Genomic DNA, 23,730 nt, shown 5'->3' with positions numbered 1-23,730 from the left:
GCTAGCTGCAGACAAATGGGACCTGTGATCTACGATCCCACTTCTCTTTGTGTAGTTAGGACGTATAAACATTTTTAATGGAAATGCCACGGTGACCCTGTGGTGTGAGGTTACTTAGAGACACTGGAAGAGTGTGCTCTGACAGCTCTTACTTGTGATGGGTCTGTTATTTCTTGTATTTTCCCTAAATCAGAATTTTTAGGTCAAGGTTGTCTTTGAACCTTCAGTGTATCTTGTCTGCAAGCTTTGAGGCTGATAAATGACCATCTCATTGTCAGATAGTTGTGTTCCATTGTCAGTTTTGCAGTGCAGTAAGGAAGAGTGCTGTGCATGTAGGTTTTACTTTGATACACATTGGACTAGAAATGTTATCTTTGTTGTCTTATTTTCCTAGAAACGTTCTTATTTGTTGTCTCTGTGCTTTGTTTTGTAGCTTAACAGATTGGAAATGTCTCCTATTTGCTAAGAAATGAAATCTGTTTGACACCTGGTCATTAAACAGAATACATTTTATACTTTGTTTTGATTTCCAAATAATTTTCAGATTTCTAGGGAAACTTGTCTTCCACTTGGTAATGTCAGTACTTTTGCTTTGTCACTTTTTCAGCATGGAGGCTTTCCTGCAAAAAGAAAAATATGTAAAATACAGTATTTTTCCACAGTGTTGTCTGAATTCATACATTTCTTTTTTTGTGAAAGAGGTCACTGGACATTACTTGTTGCTGCAGCCAATGCATATTATGCAAGCTGTCCATATTTAATTTGGGAATTTTATACCTATGGGTATTAAATGGTCTTTCACATTTTTAAAACTATCATTTCTTATTAAGTTAGCCGTTTGATACTCTTGCAAAGCATCTGTTTTGGTCTGCCTTGTAGAAATAGCTCATTTAGGATCTTGATGAACTTATTTAATAAAGAAGATGAGGCAGAATCATAGAATGATTTGGGTTGTAAGCGATCTTAAAGATCATCCAGTTCCAATCCCCTTGCCATGAGCAGGGACACCTCCCACTAGACCAGGTTGCTCAAAGCCCCATGCTGTCTACTGATGATGCTTTTGCATTCCTTAATATTGCAGGCCAACTATTCAACATCATACTCTAATTCTTATACACTTTAGTCTGTTCCTGAGATTTCAGCTTAGTTAGAGGAATTCAGTTGTATTTAATTTTTATTTTATTGTTTCTTCTTAGCCTTGGCCACTTTCTGTCATTTTCCGTTAGTTGGTGGAAGAATGATTGGCAAAAATGGATGCAGAGGAGTTCAACTTTTGTCCTAGATATACTTACAGGTTGTTCTGCCTACCTCTTTTATTTTGCTTAGTTTTCTTGATATTACAGAAATATTCTGTAAGGATATAATCTCATTTACATTGTATTGAGTCAGCTTTAGACTATGAGGGAAAATTTGTGTAGAAGTCTTCTCGAGTAGCAAAAGTGTGCATGGATAACTTGGTGATTGCTGAAGTAACAGATGGACTATGAAAAAGCAAATATGCAGATAAGGTCAAATTGTTCTTTACTTTTTATTGCCAGCAGCACACATGTTCAAAATTGGTGCCAAAATATTGTTGATATTTAATAGTAAACTTGCTGTATTTTTCAATTGCATCACAAGTTTTTCAGGATTAGAAAACTTTGTAGACCAGCAAATATTCTTTGAAGAGGAAAACCAATCGCCATAACTCTTTGGATGAACTGGTTCCATCATTAATTCTGCACTCACAGATGTATTTTGCATTCTGTTTTCACTGAACTATTCAACGCAGTTCTTGGTTTTTACAACTGACTTCTTTTTGTTGGACCCAAGCTTGAGTGGTATAATGGTACTTGAGACATCACTGCAGGTTTGTAAAGTAGGCGAAGCACAGTCTGATCCAGTCTTAGCAGACTGTCATAGGCTGTATGATAGCAGAACCTGATTGGTCATTTTTTTTTACCAGTGAAACCAGCGGGTGTGAAAACACTGTTTATGTTATAACACAAATTCAGAAATTAGTGGACTGATTTAAAGTGGCAAGTATTTTGTTGGTGTACAAATTTTTAGTTTTCTTAGACATCTATGTAATATATTGACTTGGGGAGAATCAGTGCTGACAAAATATTTGGCTGCTGACACCTTTCTTTTAAGTTTGTTTAGCTTTGTTACTAAGTTTCAAAGCATGTATATGAAAGTATGGCACATTCTTAAAAGCCAAAACTTTAAATGTTTTTTAACTGATGTTCTTTGAACCACATACTACTTCACATACGAGAAGTCCATGGTGTTGCCCTTCAGATAAAGAATTATTATTGTTTATTAAAAAATTAACAGCGTTCAAGACCACACACAGCAATAGGTACTTGTGCTTCTGTGGAGTGTTCAAAAACTAAATTTAAAAGATTGAAAATCAATACAGGATGTTGCAGAACTTACACATTTACAAAGTGCACATTTGTGTGGGTTCAGTCTATCAGTGCACCAGGAGAAGGTTCATATCCAAAGGGTTCCAAAGATGGGCTTTGCAGCCATTTTTGTACCTCTTGGATTTTGTAATCCTTCTTTTCCCTCTTCCGTCCCCATCTTTTAATGTGAAGTTCAGAGTCTTCTGTGCTTTGCTCACAGAGCAGCAATTTTATCTACTTGTCATCTTGTGAACATGAATTTTAAATGAAAGTACAAGGTAACCTTTTTTAGAGAAGTTGTACGCCTCTTTCTAGTTGTTATTGAAAATATAATTGTTTTTTCCATGCTGTTTGCACTCCCTTCCGTCTTCAGTCTTTTCACTGAGGTACTTGCCATTTTGACAGTTTGAAGCAGATTCTGTTGGAAAACAAAAATAGTAGATGGGTTATCTACAGGTAAAGTTTCTAGGCAATGTAAAGAGAAATACAACTTAGTTGTCAGTTGGTTTGGTTTGAATTTTTTTGCCTTAGAGTGTAAGAAGTGATCTATTGATAATGTACTAATACAACTTTTCAGTATTCCAGTGATGTTTTCAGTATGGACAAAATTGCAAGGAAGTAGCTAGTAAAGCCAGTCTGTCCTATTTGTTCTTCGGCATGTTGTGAAGACTTTTAGCAAGTTGCTGTTTGAATTGCATGTGTAAATTGGAATAATTCTGTCAAGCAGAGGGAGAGAGATATTTTTAATTAACACAGAAAGAAATGAAATTCCACCAACTGGAATTAAATAGATGAACTACATGCAGGGCATCAGTCAACAGAAATTAGTCTTTACACTGAATGCATCGACTGTTCACAATTCTGGTTCTTATCTTAACAGTTTGGATTTAGATGGCGACACGAGAAAGAAGTAATTTCAGGAAAAGGTAATGCTTTAGTTTTATATTATTTTCTTCCTTAATGCTTTTCTTGCTGCTTTTTGGTATAATTTTGTTGACAGTATTTGTCAATACGGGTAAGTTTATTGAATAACAATGGATAATTAATTGACCTAACTTCTAACTTTGCTGGTGTATGTCACATAGCTCGAGAGTGCACACTGATTAAAATTAAGAAAACGTGGTTTATTTTCACAGGGTCAGATTTGTAATGAACACCAGCATAATTAGTTTGATAATGTAGCTTTTCATGGATATTTTTTTTTAGCTGCTATTTTTTTTAGCTACCTTTCTCCAGTAGTTCTGTTACCTCATTAGTCTTTGATGGCTTTAATTGAAGTCTCTCAATACTTTTCCTCAGGAAATAATTTTCTTAACTATTTCTGCAATGCTGTTTTGCAAATATTTACTTTTTAATTAAAGTTCTGTGTGTAATGTCTGGTTTAGGGTAAATTGGTTTTTGAAAGCTTCAGTGGGGATGCTTGTCATGTCTCCCAATCCTATTTCTAAATCAGTAGCGTATTCTGCCTGCTTATATGTGTGAGTTCTTATGTGTTATTGGGACTTTGCACAGTGATCCCCATTTGATGGCCTGGTCACATGGAATTTTTGAATTGGCCAAGCAAGAAAGAAAATTATGTGATTCTATTGCTGTTCGTGTGGGTAGATCTTCATACATGTGTACAGTTTTCAGAAGTCATGTATGCATGCACAAGAAAATTGCATACAGTGATACTGTTGATCAGAACAGTTCTGTAAACAGCTCTATTTATTATAATATATTGCAAGAACTTACAAATATACTTTTTTAAATGTATCACTTCACAGAAAGAAGTATGAACATTAACGGCTGGGGTTTTTAACCTATAAAGATTAAAGCTTCTAAAGGTAGTTGTAGTCATATGTTGCATTCAGCACTGCAGAATATATTAACAGATAATTACATTTGATACAGTTGCATGATTTATTGATTGCTTTTAAAAAGAAAATTAAAATTAAATGAGAAATGAATAATTTAGGAACAATTATGTCTTTGTGGTGAAAAAGAATTTAAAGCCGCATTTTACTTTTAATATCTAATACCCTATATTTAAGAATGTGGGAGAAGGTGCAGAATTACGTGTTTTGAGCTTTTTAGTGGAATCCTGATGAAAAGCGTACAGTAGCGAGAATTGAGAAACTATCTTTCACCACTAAGTGGCGCAAGAATTCAACCTTATCTCGTGTGTCAGATGCTCTTTTCAAGTGCAGTTTCAGATGTTCATTTAAAATAGGTGACTCTTTAATGCCTTTCTTTTACTGTTTTAAGTATAAATCGGTAATGTAAATTGCTTTAATTAAAGCTAATAAAGCATTAGTACCTACCTGTCTGATAATTCATGTTTTTAAAGGGAGAGCATATGCGTATTGTAGCTATGACAATAATAGTTGTGATGGTGGACTGCACTGTGTTTTGAGGTATGTTAAGAAGGGAACATAGGAGTGGGTTACTCACATTTGATTGCTTTGTTTTCGATGTCTGTCTTCATAAGGTCATGGAGAAGAAGAAGGGTTAGGACGAGTGAAAGGAGCAGTATTACTCATATTACTAATTGTAAATGCCAGAATATTTCTCCTCTCCTCTCCTTGCATAGGAGGTCATATTGGAGATTGCTGTTGTATCTCCTTAAATTTAAAATGTAATCTTAATGGTGGTTAATGATGTAATGCATTGACAGTTTCAATAAATGGTTCCTCAAAATGGGTATTTTCTTAATTAAAATCTTAAGGTAGAAGCCCTACTTCAAGTTTTATAAATCAGTGAATAGTAGGCACATGATTAATTAAATTAAAAGCTTTTAAGCTATTTAAAAAACATATTTGGCATGCCTTCCCAAGTACTTTTTCTCTACTTTCAAAGCATGAATAGTAAGGTATGGCATAACATTTAATAGTAAATGATATTTTAGGCAAAAGGCCTAAATTATTTTCTGTAGGAAAATAGGAAACATTGGGTAGAGTGGAATAGGACTTTTTCATAATATGCAGAAAGAGTAAAGCTGAACATGTGGATATATGTGCTATTTTCTACTTACTTGTATTTGTCAATTACATAGTGAAATACTCAAACCAGCCATATTATTTGGTGAAATAGGGTTTAATACCTGTAAATTCATCTTCTTTCCATTTTTCTCACTATTTCAGTGAACTAACATTTCACTTTTAGCATAGTAGTGTCTCTCTTAGCCTATTTTATACATGCATAAATGCACATATAATTTAACTTATTTAAACAAACATTCTTCCAAACCTGTTTCCGTTTATTCTTTCTCAGTAATTTCCTCCATGGAAAATAGGCAGGGTAAAATGGAAAATACTTGGATAGTGCACCATGTAGCCATATATCAGTATGTTTTTTGCGTTCAAGTGTTAGCATTGGAAGTGGTTTTACATTGCAGAACTGAAGTATTTGAGGACACTGTGAACCCATTAGTTAGCAGCTTAAGCAGAATATTCTGAGCTTGATTGTTCATTAGTGGTCCTCCTTGTGAGCCTATTAATACACATCCTTGTTGCCAGCTCTGCATACATATCAGTCTTCTGCAAAGGGGATATATGTTTCTTTATTACTGCAGTGTTGGGAACCCAGTGGTGCGAACAATATTATGTGTAAATTGTTTAAAATTAGTGTCATATTTTACATAATAAACCCAAGGAAGCTTTTAAAGCTGATATATAATTTCTCATAGAATTGGATTTCTTTTTCTTAAAAGACAAGTAAAGTGTTCATGGAAAGTCATAAAATGCAAATTTTATGTCCAGTATATCAAATGAACTAGAAAGGTAATAAGAACATGGGCATCTCAAATAATACTTTGAATAGTTTGATGTCATTAAAGGTGCATATCTGAATCACACCTCCTGATCCATCACTCTGCTAAGTAAGTGATCATATAGAATATGGAATGTATCCTAGTGACATTCATTTTGTCAAAGTTCAGTATGACACTTACTATTTTATAACATATGCCTCCATCTACAGATTGTAAAACACAGTTCAAGTTATGTGCTTTCTTTGCTATTATGCAGTACTAGGCAATCATGATTGAATGCTTTGCATTATCTGCTATTGTTTTCTTAATCTGCATATTACTTGTAGATTTGTGCTTTATCTCTTTGAAAGAAATGGAAAATAAAAAGGAAAAACTGAGGAAGACTGGAAATAACAAGCTGAAACCTATGCATGTTTGTTATTGAGCTATGGTTTGCTGGTTTTGACTTCCTTAAAGGTCAGTTTTCCTGTGGAAATAAGCACTGTGATGAGAAAGAAGGCCTGAAGAGCTGGGAGGTGAATTTTGGTTACGTTGAACATGGTGAAAAGAAGAATGCGCTTGTGAAATTGAGTAAGTCAACCCTTCAAGGATATGTACATTTAAAATAAGACAAATATCTTGTCCTTTAAAAGCTGTTGAGTGAGACCCAGTGGTAATGATTATTAGTTCATGCAAAATGCAAAATGTTGAATAGGAGATAATTTTGTTCTATTAAGTACAGGTAGTATGACAGTCTTGATTTGGAGAGAATGGCTGTTATCATTATATATGACAAAGTTGTTACAGGTTGAACACTTCATGCTGTATAATTGGTGGTGCCATAAATTAAGATAACAGATTATAAAACTTTTTTATACAAGCATATCTATTTTTAATGGACAGTACTATGTTGTAAGGAGGGTTTCATCACTGTACTTGCTTAATCAATTAGGTGTCTTAGGATTCCTTAGGGATTTGGACCAGACAACTTCTTGAACACCTTCAGTTCTACTGATTTTAGTACTTTTGTTTTCTCCCAAAAATTCTAACTTCAATTATGTCTCTTCCTTTTCCATTCTTGCCTCTTGAGTGGGATTTTCTTATTCAATACTGTGTACACATTGATATGTTCATCAGATAATTAAACTTACACAGTTCACACAGTTACTTTGCGTAAGACAAGCTCATGGTGTATTTTCTTTTGTGCACAAGAAACTCCATGTGGCAGCACTTGCTCTCTGGCAAAGCTCTAAGAGGCTTGAGAATCTTTGGTATAATTGTAGATCAATTTGGTCTATCCGCAGAAATCCATGAAATGGGGTATCTGTAAGTGATAAGCACTGATAACTTGGTTATGAAGAGTTGCCAGCTCTAAATCTGTGATCTTCCTCCAGGTTTAGTAAAATCTGGGTTTGTACTGAAGACGTATATCATGGTATATTTCTCAACCCTGGCTGCAATTATATTGTAACTTTTGTTTTGAAGGAAAAGCTACTGAAATTGGAAGATAGTAGTTCTATCTAGTTTTGTGTATGTATTAATGTTTTCATAATCATGCTTATCAAATACATCTCTGTAATGTTCTCATTCTCTCTTTTTCAGGACTGTGTCCAGAGTGTTCCCACAAATTAAACTTTCATCACCGGTAATGAAATATTTTGAAAATATGTGGGTTGAATAGATTAAAGTTGTGATGAAGAGCTAATAGGGAGAAAGCTTCAGCTAGGTGATGAAGAACTTAATTTATGCTGATTTCAGATTCTGTTCTGGAGCTCTTAGCTCTTATAATGCTACTGGCTTGCCACTGCTGAGAGTTAGATACTAGTGCACTAATGAAAGTACAGAATCCCTCAAAGTGGAAGAATCTCATCCCTACCCCCACAAAAGTTTCCTTCGTTTCAGTCCATTGATTATTTTTCTTTTCTGAAAGTTTATGCAAAACACTGTCTTTTTTATTTTCTCTCTTGCTGTGTTTAAGAGCTGGAATGCTTTTTCTATTCTTAAAAGTAGTGGGTTTATGTGTGAGTCAAGTGACTGTGCTTTGACATTTTGAATTTGAGTATTTGTTCTTTGAGAATCAGTTATTAATAGGAGAGAAAAATTGTAAATTTTGAACCTGTAAAATGTATGCATTAAGATTTGATTTGATTTTTTGATATTATCTATAAACGTAGTGAATTCCACAACTATTGATATTCAGTTTTTATGTTTTTTTGACTCTTGATGTGGCATTAACTTAGTTGCGTGGCTCAGTACTTAAGCCATACAGTTACCTGAAATTCATAAAAGGAAAAGGAAACCTTACAGGTAGGAAACAGTGATTTCTTTTCTAAAGTGACAAATCAAAGGTATGTCTAGATGGATATATCCAAGACTGTTAATGAATCCATTTTAAAAGTGAATTCATATTCAGTTTCATTAGAGCATGTTGGGCGCATATTAAGAAGAATTAACTAAATGAGATTACGTTGACTTTTTTGTCTTCTTTTTTGGAAGTAAAATTGTAAATGCACTTGAATTCAGAATAAGCATGGGCAAACATTTTCTCTTTGTCAATTGCAGAGTAATACTTTGAAACAATTTTACTGACTTTATGCAAAGAAGCAAGAAAAAGTTAGGCTATGTTTATGTGATAAGCCTATATAAGTAAGGCTGACAATAAAATACATGGGTTGTTGGTTTGTAGCAGATTCTTAGACTTGAGATTCTTCTGCCTCAGATTTCGTTGCTATCAAATATGAAAACAAATTTTAAGACCTGTGTTAACTATGTTTTTTTCATTACATATATGAAAAAATAGTTTTCTATAAGGTTTCAGTATAACTGAGTATTTGGCATATTATAAAATAATTTTTTGGTTTTAGTATTTGAATGCCAATAAGAACTGGTTTTGCTGCCTACATCAGTGTCATTTTAGTAGCTTCAGAATTCCTGTCCTGTGCCTTCAGCTATAGAGCTTCATTGTTTCTATTGCACTTCTCATTTTAACTAATTTATTTTTTTCAGTTTAGTTACAGGGTATAGGAAAAAATGACAAATATTTGACTGAATTAAATAGTCAAGATTTACTGTTGTTTGAGACTACATATTTCAAAGGTGTGCATTCATTTTTTTAAAGGAGGAAAGAAGTCAAAGCATGCAAGAAAAGAGGCACAGCTGGACTAAAATCTAAAGAGCCAAAAAGTAAGAAGAAAAAATCTTCTTCGGCAAAAAAGAAGTCCAAAAAAAAGACCCGTGAAGGTAAATTTAAATTTTAAATGTTTAATTTTTAAAAATATTCAAATATGTTAGTTGAATCTTAGTTTTGCTATAGCTACATGAATATAGATATGTAACTTTCTTGATTATAACACAGTCAAAAAAATTAATTTCTTAGGTAAAATTCCCTGGGTGCACAAAAAAAGAGGAATTTGGAGAAGAAAAAGAAAAGATAAATTTCTGACATTTACAGAGAGGGATATCCTTTAGAAAAACATGCGTTGCAAGGAAAAATTGTCCAGGTATTGGACGTTACATACCAGAAGGGGTTGTGAAGTATTTAATTCCTTGAGGCTTTGGGGTTGAAAGTCTTTTGGAAATCTTAGATAGATAACCTTTTTACACCACAGATCTCAGGATAAAATGTTTGGGCTCAAACTGATTAACTGTGAAGACATGCAGAAAAAAATCTTTCTACCTTTTGCTTGCTTTGAATATATGTTGTGTACATGCTTGCACACGTTTATGTGTAATATAGTGTGATAGAAATATCCTTGTAAACAATTTAAGTTAAAAGATAAATTAAGATATACTTACTATTTTTTAACTGGTGTTTCTTTCCAGATGAGGTTTCTTCAGAAGATTCAGATAATTCTGATAAAGGTAAAGTATTTGAGTATCTTCTGCATTTTATGTTTTGTAGTAAGTTGTATTATCTCATAGTCATTTGTCATTGGTCTTAGTTTTAATTGTAAGATAATTTTTCGTAAGATATGAACACTGTGAAAACAAGAAGAGATACGAAAGGTCAAAATAATTGCTTACAAATTCTTGGAGAAAAACTGTAAAGAATTTTAAGAAGGAAATCTTCTAAGTTTAAGGGATAAAAATGTGGTCAGATAATAGAACAGAAATCTGAAATGAGTAGGGGGCATGAAATAGCTACATTGTTAATAATTGCATGGTTCCAGGTATGCAAATATGTGCTGTATAATGTGTGCTGTGTAAAGAAAGTACTTTTCTGATAGAACAACTGCTACATTCCCCTCAAGGGAACGATACTAATATGTACTCTACTAAAATAAACCCTAGACTTTAACTCATGCTTTTCCAGCTACCACCTATAGTACCTCAGAGATCGACTTGTGGATGCACTCAGTCTCAGTGATTTCTTAGGTTGCTTCTGTATCTCAGTAGTTCCCATCCTGTTTCTTTTGTGATGAAACAAGCTCCACCTCCTGGTCATGACAGTTCATGCTGCCGACTATGAAGAAGGGATTGTTTCTATTGATTGTTTTGCTGTGCTATACATTTTTAGGAATGTCACAGTATCACAGTATGCTAGAGATGGGAAGGGACCTCAAAAGATCATCTAGTCCAATCCCCCTGCCAGAGCAGGAACACCTAGATAACGTTACACAGGAATATGTCCAGGCGGGCTTTGAATGTCTCCAGGGAAGGAGACTCCACAACCTCCCTGGGCAGCCTGTTCCAGTGTTCCGTCACCCTCACTGAGAAGAAGTTCCTTCTCAAGTTTAAGTGGAACCTCTTGTGTTCCAGTTTGCACCCATTACCCCTTGTCCTATCATTGTTTGCCACTGAGTAGAGCCTGGCTCCATCCTCGTGACATTCCCCCTTTATATATTTATAGACACTAATAAGGTCACCCCTCAGTCTCCTCTTCTCTAGAGACCCAGCTCCCTCAGTCTTTCCTCATAAGGGAGATGCTCCACTCCCTTAATCATCTTGGTTGCCCTGCGCTGGACTCTCTCCAGCAGCTCCCTGTCCTTCTTGAACTGAGGGGCCCAGAACTGGACACAATATTCCAGATGGGGTCTCACCAGGGCAGAGTAGAGGGGAAGGAGGACCTCTCTCGACCTACTAACCACCACCCTTCTAATACACCCCAGGATGCCATTGGCCTTCTTAGCCACAAGGGCACAGTGTTGGCTCATGGTCATCCTGTCGTCCACCAGGACCCCCAGGTCCCTCTCCCCTACACTGCTCTCTAGCAGGTCGTTCCCCAACCTATACTGGAACCTGGGGTTGTTCCTGCCCAGATGCAGGACTCTACACTTCCCCTTGTTATATTTCATCCAGTTATTCCCTGCCCAACTCTCCAGCCTGTCCAGGTCTCGCTGGATGGCAGCACAGCCTTCTGGCGTGTCAGCCACTCCTCCCAGCTTAGTGTCATCAGCAAACTTGCTGATAGTACACTCGATTCCCTCATCTAAATCGTTGATGAATATATTAAATAATACCGGTCCCAGTACTGACCCTTGAGGCACTCCACTAGTTACAGGCCTCCAACTAGACTCCGCCCCATAGACTACAACTCTCTGGCTTCTCTCCTTCAGCCAGTTCGCAGTCCACCTCACTACCTGATCATCCAGTCCACACTTCCTCAATTTAGCCGTGAGGATGCTGTGGGAGACCGTGTCAAATGCTTTGCTGAAGTCAAGGTAGACCACATCCACCGCTCTGCCATCATCCATCCACCGTGTTATTTCCTCATAAAAGGCTAAGAGATTGGTCAAACATGATTTCCCCCTGGTGAAGCCATGTTGACTGCCCCTCATAACCCTCTTATCCTTGATATGCCTTAAGATGGCACCAAGGACAAGGTGTTCCATCACTTTCCCAGGGATGGAGGTGAGGCTGACCGGTCTATAGTTACCCGGGTCCTCCTTCTTGCCCTTTTTGAAGACCGGAGTGACATTTGCCTTCCTCCAGTCCTCAGGCACCTCTCCCGTTTCCCAGGACTTGGTAAAGATGATGGCGAGTGGTCTAGCAATGACTTCCGCCAGTTCCCTCAGCACCCGCGGGTGCATCCCATCTGGACCCATGGATTTATGGATGTCCAGATTGCTCAACTGATCTCTAACCCATTCCTCATCGACTAAGGCAAACCGTTCCGTCGACCTGACTTCATCTAAGGTCTCCGGGGTATAGGGCTCTTCAGGACTGCCTGCAGCAGAGTAGACAGAGACAAAGAAGGCATTCAGTAACTCTGCCATCTCTGCATCTTCTGTCACCAGGGCACCCATCCCGTTCATCAGTGGGCCTACATTGCCTCTGGTGTTAGTTTTGTCTGCCATGTACTTGAAAAAGCTCTTTTTGCTGTCCTTGACCCTTCTTGCCAGGTTTAATTCTAAGGATGCCTTAGTCCTCCTAGCTGCCTTCCTACATCCCCTAGCAGCAGCATTATATTCTTCCCAAGTGGCCAGCCCCTCCTTCCATGACCTGTAAACTCTCCTCTTCCACTTGAGCATACCCAGCAATTCCCTATTTAGCCACGCAGGTCTCCTGGCCCTCTTCCTTGACTTCCTACGTGTCGGGATGCTTCGATCTTGAGCACGGAAAAAGCAGTCCTTGAATGTCAACCAACTATCTTGGGCCCCTTTTCCTTCAAGCAGCCTTGCCCATGGGATTTCCCCTAGCAATTGCTTGAAAAGGCCAAAGTTTGCCCTGCTAAAGTCCAGGGTTGCAATTCTACTTGGTATTCTACTAGTCCTACCACACAAGATCCTGAACTTCACCATCTCGTGGTCGCTGCAACCAAGGCAGCCCTCAACCCTTACTGCTTCGACCAGACCCTCCTTGTTAGTGAGGATGAGATCCAGCAGCGCTCCTCTCCTGGTCGGCTCATCCACCATTTGCAGGAGGAAGTTATCATCCACACACTGGAGGAACCTCCTGGACTGTGGCTGGGTTGCCGAGTGGTCCTTCCAGCAAACATCAGGGAAGTTAAAATCCCCCATGACGACCACGGCCTGTGACTGTGAGGCCGCTCTCAGCTGCCTGTAGAAGGCCTCGTCAACTTCCTCACCCTGATCCGGTGGTCTGTAACAGACACCTACAACAGTGTCGCCCCTGCCAGCCTGCCCCTTAATTCTCACCCACAGACTCTCAACTCGCTCATCATCTGTCCCCAGACAGAACTCGGTGCATTGTAGTTGGTCCCGCACATAAAGAGCAACCCCACCACCCCTCCTGGCTGGCCTGTCTTTCCTGAAAAGGACATAGCCCTCCATGACTATATTCCAGTCATGTGAGCTGTCCCACCACGTCTCTGTAATTGCCACCAGATCATAGTCTCCTGACTTAACACAGGTTTCCAACTCCTCCTGCTTATTTCCCATGCTGTGCGCATTGGTGTACAGACATTTCAGGGAGCGAGCTGAGCACACCGATTTCACCCTAGGATTATAGGAGGCCTCCCAGTCTTCATCAATTCTGGAGCGCTGCCCCACTGGGGCAAGCCCAGCTACAACCCCATCCCCCTTCGAATCTAGTTTAAAGCTCTCCAAATGAGCCCTGCTAATTCGTGCCCCAGTATCCTTTTGCCTCTGTGAGACAAACCTTTCTCACTTGACATTGTCCAGACTGGTGCCCTATAAAACCAGCCATTATCAAAGAATCCAAAGCCCTGCCTGTAGCACCAGTCTCGTAGCCAATTGTTCATGAACTGAATCTTCCCATTCCTTCCCACATCATCAGTGGAAGATGGAAGTAGTGAGGAGAAGATCACTTGAGCCCCAGACTCTTTCACCATCCGCCCCAAGGCCCTGTAGTCTTTCTTCATCCCCCTCAGACTGCGGGAAGCAGCTTCCTCCCCACCTGTCTGGAAGACCAGCAGCGGGTAGTAGTCTGTCGGGTGCACCAGGTTGGGGAGCGCCCTAGTGATATCCCTGATCCGGGCTCCAGGCAGACTACATACTTCCCTATGATGAGGGTCAACTCTGCATATCGGGCCCTCTGTTCCTCTCAGAAAGGAATCCCCTACTACAATGACCCTTCTTTCTTTCTTAACAGAGGCAGTCTTGAGGTGCAAAGTCGACCCCCTTTTCCTATGTGGCCTTGTGGGCTGGCCTTGCCCCACATTCTCACTTACCTCTCCTTCAAGATCCAGGGCCTCGAACCTATTACAGACGGACACCTGGGGAAGCAGGGCAGGAAGGGGGGAGGGTTTCCCCCGACGTCGAACTGGAACTCGCTTCCAACCCTCGTCGTCTTTCTGGTCCCCTACCTCTGCGCTACAGCTACAGGGCAGGGGCTGTCTCGGGCCATCCCCCTCTGCCTGAGAAGGCAGGGGGTCCTTCCCCTTTTGGGGGGTATCTCCCTGGAACCGTTCCGACCGGCACGCCAGGGAGTTACTCCACCAGTCGATCTCCCTTTCACACTCCCTGATAGTCCTCAGCGTCTCAACCTCCTCCTTAAGTCTTGCCACCAGGCTAAGCAGATCTTCTACCTGCTCACACCTCACGCAGGTGGAATGCTGTCCTCCCTCCCCCGGCAGCAGCAGGCTCTGGCACTCCCTGCACCCAGAGACCTGAACAGCCACGGTTTGGGACGGGGTCTCCGTCTGAGTTGCTGCAGTTTTCTTACTGCAAGCTCTCTTTCTGGAGACAACCATATTGGTCCGCAGTCTGGGACACCAGCAACATGACCTGCTTGTTCCTCCCTGCACCCGGCCGGTCGCTGCCCTCTCTGAGGCCTTTTCAAGGCAAGCAGCAGGGAGTGATCACCGTCACCGCGGGAACGCCCCCCGCCACGTGAGCCTCCTCAGCACCTAGCTTTTCCCAGTTAGGTACAGGAACAGCTGAAGCAGTTTTCTTACACTTAGACCATGTCCAAAGTCTGTCTTATCAGGAAATTGCTATTGGAAGATTTTATTTTTTTTTTTTAGTCCAGGGCATCTTTCTGATGACAGGATTTGGGTTTTTTTTGGTTGTCATTCCTTCTGTATACTTCACTAAACAGTTATGCAGTAATCCATGTTTTTTGACAATTTCGCTTACAAATCAAAATTGATAAAAGTTGTCATTCGAGCAGAAGTAATTGATTCATTTAATATCATGAGTTGAAACTGAAATTTAATTCTGTGTGATTATAAGCAATTTTAGGAACAAAGTGCAATGCTGCTGTGTGTGTCAAAGATCAGTGATTTGACATGATTGTTGTTATGTTTGGCCATAATATTAACTCATAATAGCTAAGAGCCTTTTTGATCTGTATTGAATAACATTTGAAAATGTTTTCATTTTCACTTTATGCAAAGTAAAGCTTGCTTTTTATTCTCATGGTTACGATTAAACTTTGTGCCTAGCAGTATATAATCTAAATGGAAATAAAATGATAAATTCTTTAAAAATTTATTTTGTGACCACTTTAAATTTTTAACAGATTCAGATAAGAGTGATGTACAAGATGGTCCTTCAGATGCTGACTTTTGGAAAGGTCCTCTGAAAGACACAGATGAAAAATCACGGTGAGTTTGATCTAGTAAACTTGTAGCTAGTAGAACATACAGTGTCCATTCAGAAATGCAGAACCAGAGATCTTTTCTGTGTGAATGAATATACTGACATTTTAAATTATGTCAAATCTCTCTTGTAGTGAACCTAAGATTGTGTTTTTAAAGGGGAGACATCTCTGGGTGAGAACCTTTCTCAAGCCACTACCATACGACTGCTGTCTTACCCCTTACTATACTGTTAATTATCTTGGAAGTTAATCCCAACAGTTAACTCACTGCTGTTCCACAGATAGGGAAATGTAAAGGGTATTGGAATGTAGTGGATAAGTCAAACTGATCTATACCAGCAACAAATGCTAATCGGAAGTCTGCTAAATCTTTTTCTAACGAATATTATCTTGTAGGTATAGATTCAAAGGAGAACTTTTTCATGTTGTTTCTTTCTTTTTTCTTTTTTTTTTTTTTAACAGGGAAGAGGAGTTTGATGAGTATTTTCAAGACTTGTTTCTCTGAAGCTAGAGATGGATGTGGGCTCATCTTCTTCAGGAGTTGTCAAGACGGAAGTCTGGAAATCCAGTCATAATTAAGAACCAGACACCTTTTTCTGCCAACATACTTTTTTTACAGTCACTTGTATGGACCATTTGGATAGATTGTCTTTGTTGAAAGAAGGCTTCAGGTCTAAAAACTTTGTTTTCCTTATGGTAGGCTGTATACTCATGAAATAAGAGAAATAATTTTTTCAGCTTAATGCAAAAGATATATGAAACCCAAACTTAGAAAGGATGTAAACAAATGAGAATATAGTTTATTGATGTTGCATCACAGAAGTTGGTTGCTTTTTATTTTGTCCCAAACTTCAGTTATTGCCAGATTTTTGTAAAGGTGCATTTTGGAAGATCCTGTTACTAGTTTAAAGTCATGCACTTTAATATATTCATATTTCTAATTTATTAAACAAGAGTTAATAGCCTTTAATTTTTTGGTCATGTAGATGTAATTAGTCAGCTATTAGTCTTTGTAAGTATTTTCAAATGTGGTTGGAGGCCAGTTTTTATCAAATATGTATTTTTCTTGAATGTCTCCCCTACTCCTTAAAAAAAATTAGTTCATTGTGACCTTGTTTTAAATTTTAGTTGTATAAAGATCTGGTTGATTGGTGAAATTTTTTATGTAAAAAATAGAGTGTGTGGCTTTCCATTGGGGATGTACATGTGACTTTTATGTTATCTGTGGTTTCCAATCTCCTTAACATTGATTGAACATTAATCTTTCCTTAAAGTGTAATCCTAAATATACAAGTAAAAAATGTATATTGCTTGAGAAACTTATTGGATTCATCTTCCTCTTCAAGTTGCAACACAACTTTAAACATTCTTTAGTTTATGTTTCCAAAGAAATGCACATGAATACTTACAGTGCCTATTTTCTTTGTTGGATGAAAATTACTTTGGATCTAAAGGACAAACTTTCTTAAATGTTCATGTTAAACTGAGGAAAGTCAATGTTGTATAAAATATATTTTTGGTAAGTACTTGTCACTGTAGATATATTTATAGAAAGTATTTATAATAAGTGTTTGATGAGGAAAATATAACAGCAGAGATGGTTGCAGTGTATTTATGAACATTTTACATGCACTCGTGAATAAGTTGAGAAGTCTATTTACAAGTATTACTTAACATAATTACATTTTAAATAGTTTGTACTTACATAATAGTTAACAGTACGAGGACATATTTAGGGCGTCTTTGAGTAAGAAATAAACATAGCCTTGCAAGAAGACTTCTTTAGGTAAGAAGGTGGATTTAAAGGTTAATTCTCTGTCATGTTGCAAGCTTGATTGAGAGTCAAATCCAATCTGCAGTAATCTGCTTACAAGTGTGCAACTTGCCCAAAAGGGCTTTTGTCAAATGTGTTACTATATTTGTGGCCTCAAGTACTGCATACTAATTATGTGTTCTGGATAACTAACTCCTCTTTGGATCTTTAAAATAGTTATAAAAAGGTACGCTATACATATTAAATACATAATTTAATACAGTTTGAATAAAATTACATGATCAAACAACCTTGAAATAGCTTTCTTCAGCGTTTGCATTTAATACAGAAAATAATACGTGATACCCAGTTTTATGTCATAACCAAGTTTGCATAGAATATTTGGCCCAATTAGAAATAAGGATGTAATAAGCGTGTGTGTGGAGTGGATTCCTTTACTTTTGGGTGATAGCTGCACACAGTATCTATGTTCATAGAGCATTCTTAGCAAGGTGTATAATATGGCAAGTCATTCAGTCATTCTCCCTTCTCTGTGGATGCAGAGGGCCCTCAAAGAAAAATGTAAGGTATGAGTCTGCTTTTTTTTTTTTTTCCTTATGGGGGAAGAAAAGTGGCAGGTTTGAGCCTGTACATCAGAATTGTTTGTTGCAGGAACTACATTTGGCATCAGTCTCCTCTTAGATTTGAAACTGGTTCCGGTGAATGCTTGGATCCATGCGTAATGTACTAGCCATTTTCCTTTGTCTGCAGGAGGAGCTGGCTTTGTGACACCTGAGTAGAAGGTATGGAGCTGACTCCTGTCATTCTTCAAGAACAGGAGGTTTTGTTAGAGAGATGGTTGTTTATGAAAAACTAATTTGTGTGCAGTCTGTCATCTTAGTTGTAAGAAGGGAGGTAATAGGAATTCTGATGTGCTCCACTTCTGCTGTCCTCTCCCTCCCAAGATTAAGTTGGTGCCAGTTCATTGGTTTTTGAATAATTTCCTGCATTTTTAAAAAGGTGCATTGGGACTACATGAGTCTTTTAAAATGTTTTTGACAGTAGATCCTGCTGTAGATATACTGCTGTAGGTATGTTAGAAAACTCTGACTTGTATGCAAAGCATGACGTTTACAGTCTGCCTTTTGAGATTTTTTACAATAAAAGGTGTTCAGTTTAGGAATTGTGAGCAGAGCCACTTACGTATGGGCAAAAGAGTATGGGCTTTCTGTGAGTAATGGCTACAATTTACAGTTTTATTATTGGTGGTTTTGAAAAAATACTGTTTACCATGGGTCTGCTTTTTGTAGATATGAGCCAGGGAACTGTGTTGAGCATTCCTAAAGTGAAGGTTGAGAATGAAGGAAAAGAACACCATTCCAGATTAAGGAAATACACGTAATATAAAAATCTAAATATACAAGTTAGCGAAAAGTGCCATTTTTTGTTTGAATTGTACATGTTAAGACTTCAATCAATAATTTCATATAAGATCTGTCAAAATTATTCATGTTTTTTCTGGACAGTGTGCAGAAATTACATATTTTAATAAAAATACTGTATATAAATCGAGTAACATGGAAAAATACCTAGAGCACACAGTTAACTCATTTTGCAACATTATTTTTTCTTTTCCAGTTTTTAATTGTAACTGTTTACTACGATTTAAAATTATTTCCAACAAATGGTGAGTATTTAAGAGGTTTGTTAAGAAATTGACCTATACTATTCAAAGCAAAAATCCACTGGGGCTCACTGAAGTCCTTTGTAGATGCCTTTTCTGTAGCCGGAACAGTGTCTGAGACAAACAATTACAAAATTATACATGTTTTGGATTTTCCATCCTCTCCACTTCCGCCACCACCTCCAGCGTCATTTTCAGCTAAAAAACAGAGAAGGAAAGTAAAGTGAGTATTTTCTGTTATTTTTAGCTGCTCTAATTTCTTTGAAAAGATGTTGCTTTTGTAATATCCGTATTATGTGTGTTTGACCTTCTGAAAATTGAATGTGATTTCACTACTTGTCTGGGAAAATAGAAGATGAAACAATAACACATACTATATATACATATATGCATATAGTGTAGCAGTTGATACCAACATTTCTTAAAGGACCAAACACGCACTGAACCACTCTTACTGGAAAGTTTCAGTAGTTAAATATAGATAAGTGTCCCACACATACAAAACTGAGGTATGCAAGCCATGCAAAAGAAATAAACTCATGATCAATATAAACTGCAAATCTACTTTTGAAGCAGATGACACAAAAACTTTAATTTGACCTAATTGTATAAACCTTTATCCAACCCTGCATGAATCCCTTTGTAATTACCAATTGAGAGAGACACTTCTTATGTTTGTCATCTATAGATACTGATTCTTTTACTGTCTCTCTCAAATGATTCCACAGATGTTCTTTGGTCATATTTAAGATTCTTTCAATGTAACAACTTTAGTTTCCAGGTTCATTTAAGTTAAGATACCAATATTAGAATTAAAACTTACATTTGAAAGCTGTGGATCACCATGTTACTAGGTCATTTTCGACCCTTTCCACCTGCATTGAAACATGTCACATAATCAGTGTCCTACCCTCTGTAATTTGTGGATATAATCAACACTATGTTACTAACTACATATTTTATTTTCTTAGTTTAATACTGTATTCTGTTTTAGTTTCTGTTCTGAACTTTCCACTGTAGTGGTTCAGCAAATATGTTTATTTTGTTTTCTGTCTACGGAATGGCTAAGAATAGCCAGGTCAATGTGATCTAGAGAAACCACTGTGGTTCAGCCTGTATCAAATTATTGTTTGTATGAACTGACTTAACAAACACATATATTTACATGGCCTTAATTTGACAGTGTCAGATCTGTTCTTCACAAATGTGCATTGCCTCACTCACTCCAGTGCATGTTTAAAAAGATTCAAAATAATTCACTTACATTGTATGATACCAGTTATAATATGCAAAGGCCAGATCCTTAGCTCCTGCAAGTCAGTCTGTCAGTGCTTGGCTGTGTAAGGTTCCTTGTGGGAAAATACTTCTTAAGTCAGTGACTAAGTGATTCCAAAATACCAGTGTTGTAAGATGGTCCTAACTTCAAGTGAGAGTAGAAATATCTGACTCTCCTAAATGTAGAATTTAATTTTCATTTAAGAAGCTTATAGGATCTGACTTCAGTAACTATACTTTTTGCCAAGAAGCAAATGTATAGAGAAGTTTATGTGTAGGTCCCAGGTGTTTTATGTTTTGTTTAGCTGGTATTTCTGTGAAATTCAGATGCTTAGATTCCAGTGTGAGGAAGGAGTACTTTGTTCATATTCACAACCAGCTAGTTCTCAGCAATAAACTAATCTTAAATAAATAAAATTATATGGTTAATTGCAAAAAAAAAAAGTCTTTAAAAATAAGTTTGGGAGACAATGGGGTGGGCATAACTTCTGTGAAAGTGTGTGTTAAGTCATATCACAGTGTGATACTACTTTTAAATTTATTACAATAACAGTATTTGACTCTTTTTATTAAACTTCTCTTTTGAAAATCTACTTTGATTAAATTATATAACTAAAAATGACTGTAACCACTTTGCAACAACTTATTTTTATTTTAGCCTAGTGTAATTTATTTTAGGAGCCAATAACTCTAGTTCCACTTTACATTGACATTAAATTGATAGGTGGCCTTGAGTAGCCTTGCTTTTGTATGAAATGTGAAAAATACTCACCTATTGCACACAGACACTGATTAACAAATTATTCAGTACTCATATATGTTTTAAAGATATGAAACACACACTTAGAGTAAACTAATTTTTCTTCTTCAAACTAGCTGACAATAAATCATTCTGTAGTAAACCCATGAGGTTTTGTTTTAATCTCTGAACCTTTTCAGTCATCTTAGCTGATTGGCAGAGCTGTTGACTTGCTCTTCCACGTGAAATACTGAAGAATAAAAATAACTGACTGACTTCACTTTTACACTTGAGCGATAGGTTCTTGGTTCCTATAAAATCATTTTCTTTTCTAGGTTATCTTACCCCGAGCCGTATTTTAAATTTTAAGACTTGAGCTATCTTAGGAAGATCAGTGTTAAATTTGTAATATGAGAGAGTGTATTTCAGCCAAGAAACTGCGTGTAGGGAACTAGAGCCAAAAGCTTTATCTAAATTTGGAAGAGAGCTCGGGGTTTGCATTGATTTTTAATGCTACAAATGAACACTGTCCATTCCCAACTCTTTTCCTTACACTTTTCATTTTCAACTTAAAAGCAGTTGAACATATTTGGGGCTGATGCCACACAGAATTTCTAAATCTCTAATATTTCAGGTGATTGCAGCATTCATAAATAAGTTTTTAATTACATTCAGTTATAAGTCTTAAAAGAAATTTTACATTCCCTTCACTGTTGTGATGGTCCTATTTCCTGTAATTCTGCAGTTTGTAAAATGAGGTCAGTGTACTGGATTTGTGTAATCTTTAAAGGTTACTCCTCTTCCAAGTAAAGGTAAAGCTAATTGTCTAATTCTGAACTTGCATATTATTAGTATGAAGTTTAACAGAATATTGGACATGTGTGAATTTGAAAGAGAATATGTTGAATGCCTTACAAATATACATAAATGAAAACATTAGAAGCTACTTAACCTTTTTTTGCAGCTGCTTCTTCTTCCTTTTTCTTTTGTTCCTCAATGACCTTTATCTTCTCTTCATATTCATCAGCTCGTGTTTTCCATTCAACCCTGTTGTTTTGAAGACCATCAAACATAGGTGTAATTTCCTTGTGAAACCTCGAGAATTCCTGTACAAGCAATTTAAATTAGTAAATTAGAAACCTGTAACACTGACAGTTTGTAAAGTCTGGATTTTTAAAACACTGCTGCTTTGCAGAAAGAACATTTAGTTTTCTTTCTTAAATCTAATTCAGTATATATGCTAGATTAACTGATTTCATTTGATTTAACTTTTTTCCAAGAACTTGTTCTATCTCTGGTAGTGGTGTTTTTGTAGAAGAGAAAAAATTACGAAAGAAATAGTGTGAGTACCAGCTGGTGCAGATTTGAAAGTATGTTCTTGCCCATGCATGGTGGCCTATTATTGGAAATACCATGTTGGGAGAATAATGCCCTGTTCCATAATGCTTCTGTTCCATAGAAGGATCTGATTTACACACTACACATTTTAGTATCTTCCCTAATCCCACATTTGATAGTCTGAAACATACGATACAACTATAACTATGATGCATGATATTTTATCATATGATTATCAGGATATAAAAAAATGTCTAGTATCCTATAGTAGATTCCAAGCAGGTGAAGATGTATCTGAAGATGTTAAAGTATAACATGTCACTTTTCTGTGTGACGTTTTGGGATAATACTAGCTTTTAGCTAGTCAGGAATTAATAATGTTGGCATTTCAGTGCCTTACAGAAGATACAGAATATCTGTATTTCCACAATATTACAAGTTTCCTAGTCCCTTTGCTGTGCCATTAACACCTTTTTGTAACCATCTATATGTTGCATACTTAGATTAAATGCGACTGTGAAGAATCAGACTAGACTTTCTAACTCAGTCTTTCAAAGTAGTAACATAACCTCAGCACCCTCAAGTTTCACTGAGATATTCACTTTTTATGCATTTGTTTCACATCTCTTGAATTTTATTTGTGGGAGCAATTCTTCTTTGTAACAGAAGACTGAAATATTGTGGTGGTTGGGATAGTTGTTTACCCTGTGACCAAAAGTCCTTCTCTGTCTAGAGTTTTTCAGCTGTAACAGTTTGTCACTAACTGTGCCATCAGAACTGCTGGAGTGGGAAAACAAAAAAAAATATCTATTCTTACCTTGTACACAAATGTACACACAAAATCTATGAAACCAACTTGGAGCTTAGGAAGTTCATCTCCTTTGTTTCTGTCCATCATTGGCTAGAATGGAATAGTTGTAATTTAGGTTACATAGTTATCAGGTTTTTTGTTTTAATGATCTAGTAAGCAACATGGCCTATTATCTAATGAGTGTTTTAATAGCAATTAATGTTGCTTAATACAGTTAAATTATTTAGTCCTTACAATTGGTTGTTGCTGTAGCACAGATCGTTCCAGGTCACCTTGCTCCCAGAATTCATTTGCAACCATTAGGGCAACCTGAAAAATCACAATTCAGTGGAAGTGTCAGCAGAAAGCAGGACATACAAATTAATAAATAAAAGAGACAAGCTTTTCAGAAAATGTGAAAATGTTGACTGAGAACTGGTGTATTTTTACTACTTAACTATTACTACCAGCTTCCCTTCCACAAAGAGAGAACCGATTTCTTGCTAGCTGCATTATCTCTGAGTAGTTTAAAAATTTTCCCAGAAAGAGGGAATTTTGCTCAAGCACAA

General features: G+C 37.1%; 2 protein-coding genes and 1 long non-coding RNA gene across 4 annotated transcripts in view; 2 read left to right on the top strand and 1 right to left on the bottom strand.

The window, feature by feature from the left end:
- Window positions 1-16,552, top strand: part of LOC134164062 (protein FRA10AC1) — a 28,921-nt gene extending 12,369 nt beyond the window's left edge. For both annotated transcript variants that reach the window (XM_062619461.1, XM_062619460.1), the window contains exons 8-14: window positions 3,268-3,313; window positions 6,595-6,708; window positions 7,720-7,762; window positions 9,236-9,357; window positions 9,940-9,978; window positions 15,502-15,586; window positions 16,045-16,552. In XM_062619461.1, coding sequence (XP_062475445.1) covers window positions 3,268-3,313; window positions 6,595-6,708; window positions 7,720-7,762; window positions 9,236-9,357; window positions 9,940-9,978; window positions 15,502-15,586; window positions 16,045-16,087 — 492 coding nt within the window. In that variant the 3' untranslated portion in view covers window positions 16,088-16,552. The remainder of the gene's footprint in view (window positions 1-3,267; window positions 3,314-6,594; window positions 6,709-7,719; window positions 7,763-9,235; window positions 9,358-9,939; window positions 9,979-15,501; window positions 15,587-16,044) is intronic.
- Window positions 16,553-16,652: 100 nt separating this feature from the next.
- LOC134164064 (uncharacterized) lies at window positions 16,653-20,738 on the top strand. The gene is made up of 2 exons (XR_009964985.1): window positions 16,653-17,773; window positions 17,808-20,738. It is a non-coding gene; the product is annotated as an uncharacterized LOC134164064 (long non-coding RNA).
- The window catches only part of PDE6C (phosphodiesterase 6C), a 28,872-nt gene continuing 24,235 nt past the window's right edge, over window positions 19,094-23,730 (bottom strand). Inside the window, exons 19-22 of the mRNA XM_062619462.1 lie at window positions 23,417-23,491; window positions 23,189-23,272; window positions 21,986-22,139; window positions 19,094-19,217 (exon numbers count right to left, since the gene is read on the bottom strand). Of these exons, the coding sequence (XP_062475446.1) occupies window positions 19,147-19,217; window positions 21,986-22,139; window positions 23,189-23,272; window positions 23,417-23,491 (384 nt within the window). The 3' untranslated portion in view covers window positions 19,094-19,146. The remainder of the gene's footprint in view (window positions 19,218-21,985; window positions 22,140-23,188; window positions 23,273-23,416; window positions 23,492-23,730) is intronic.

This window comes from Pezoporus occidentalis, unplaced genomic scaffold, assembly GCF_034315485.1.
Source record: "Pezoporus occidentalis ecotype Australia unplaced genomic scaffold, CSIRO_AGI_Poc_V1 ctg210, whole genome shotgun sequence".
NCBI classification, from domain to species: Eukaryota; Metazoa; Chordata; class Aves; order Psittaciformes; family Psittacidae; genus Pezoporus; species Pezoporus occidentalis.
Note: the sequence above shows the minus strand (reverse complement) of the source record. Positions and strands in the feature narration are given on the sequence as shown.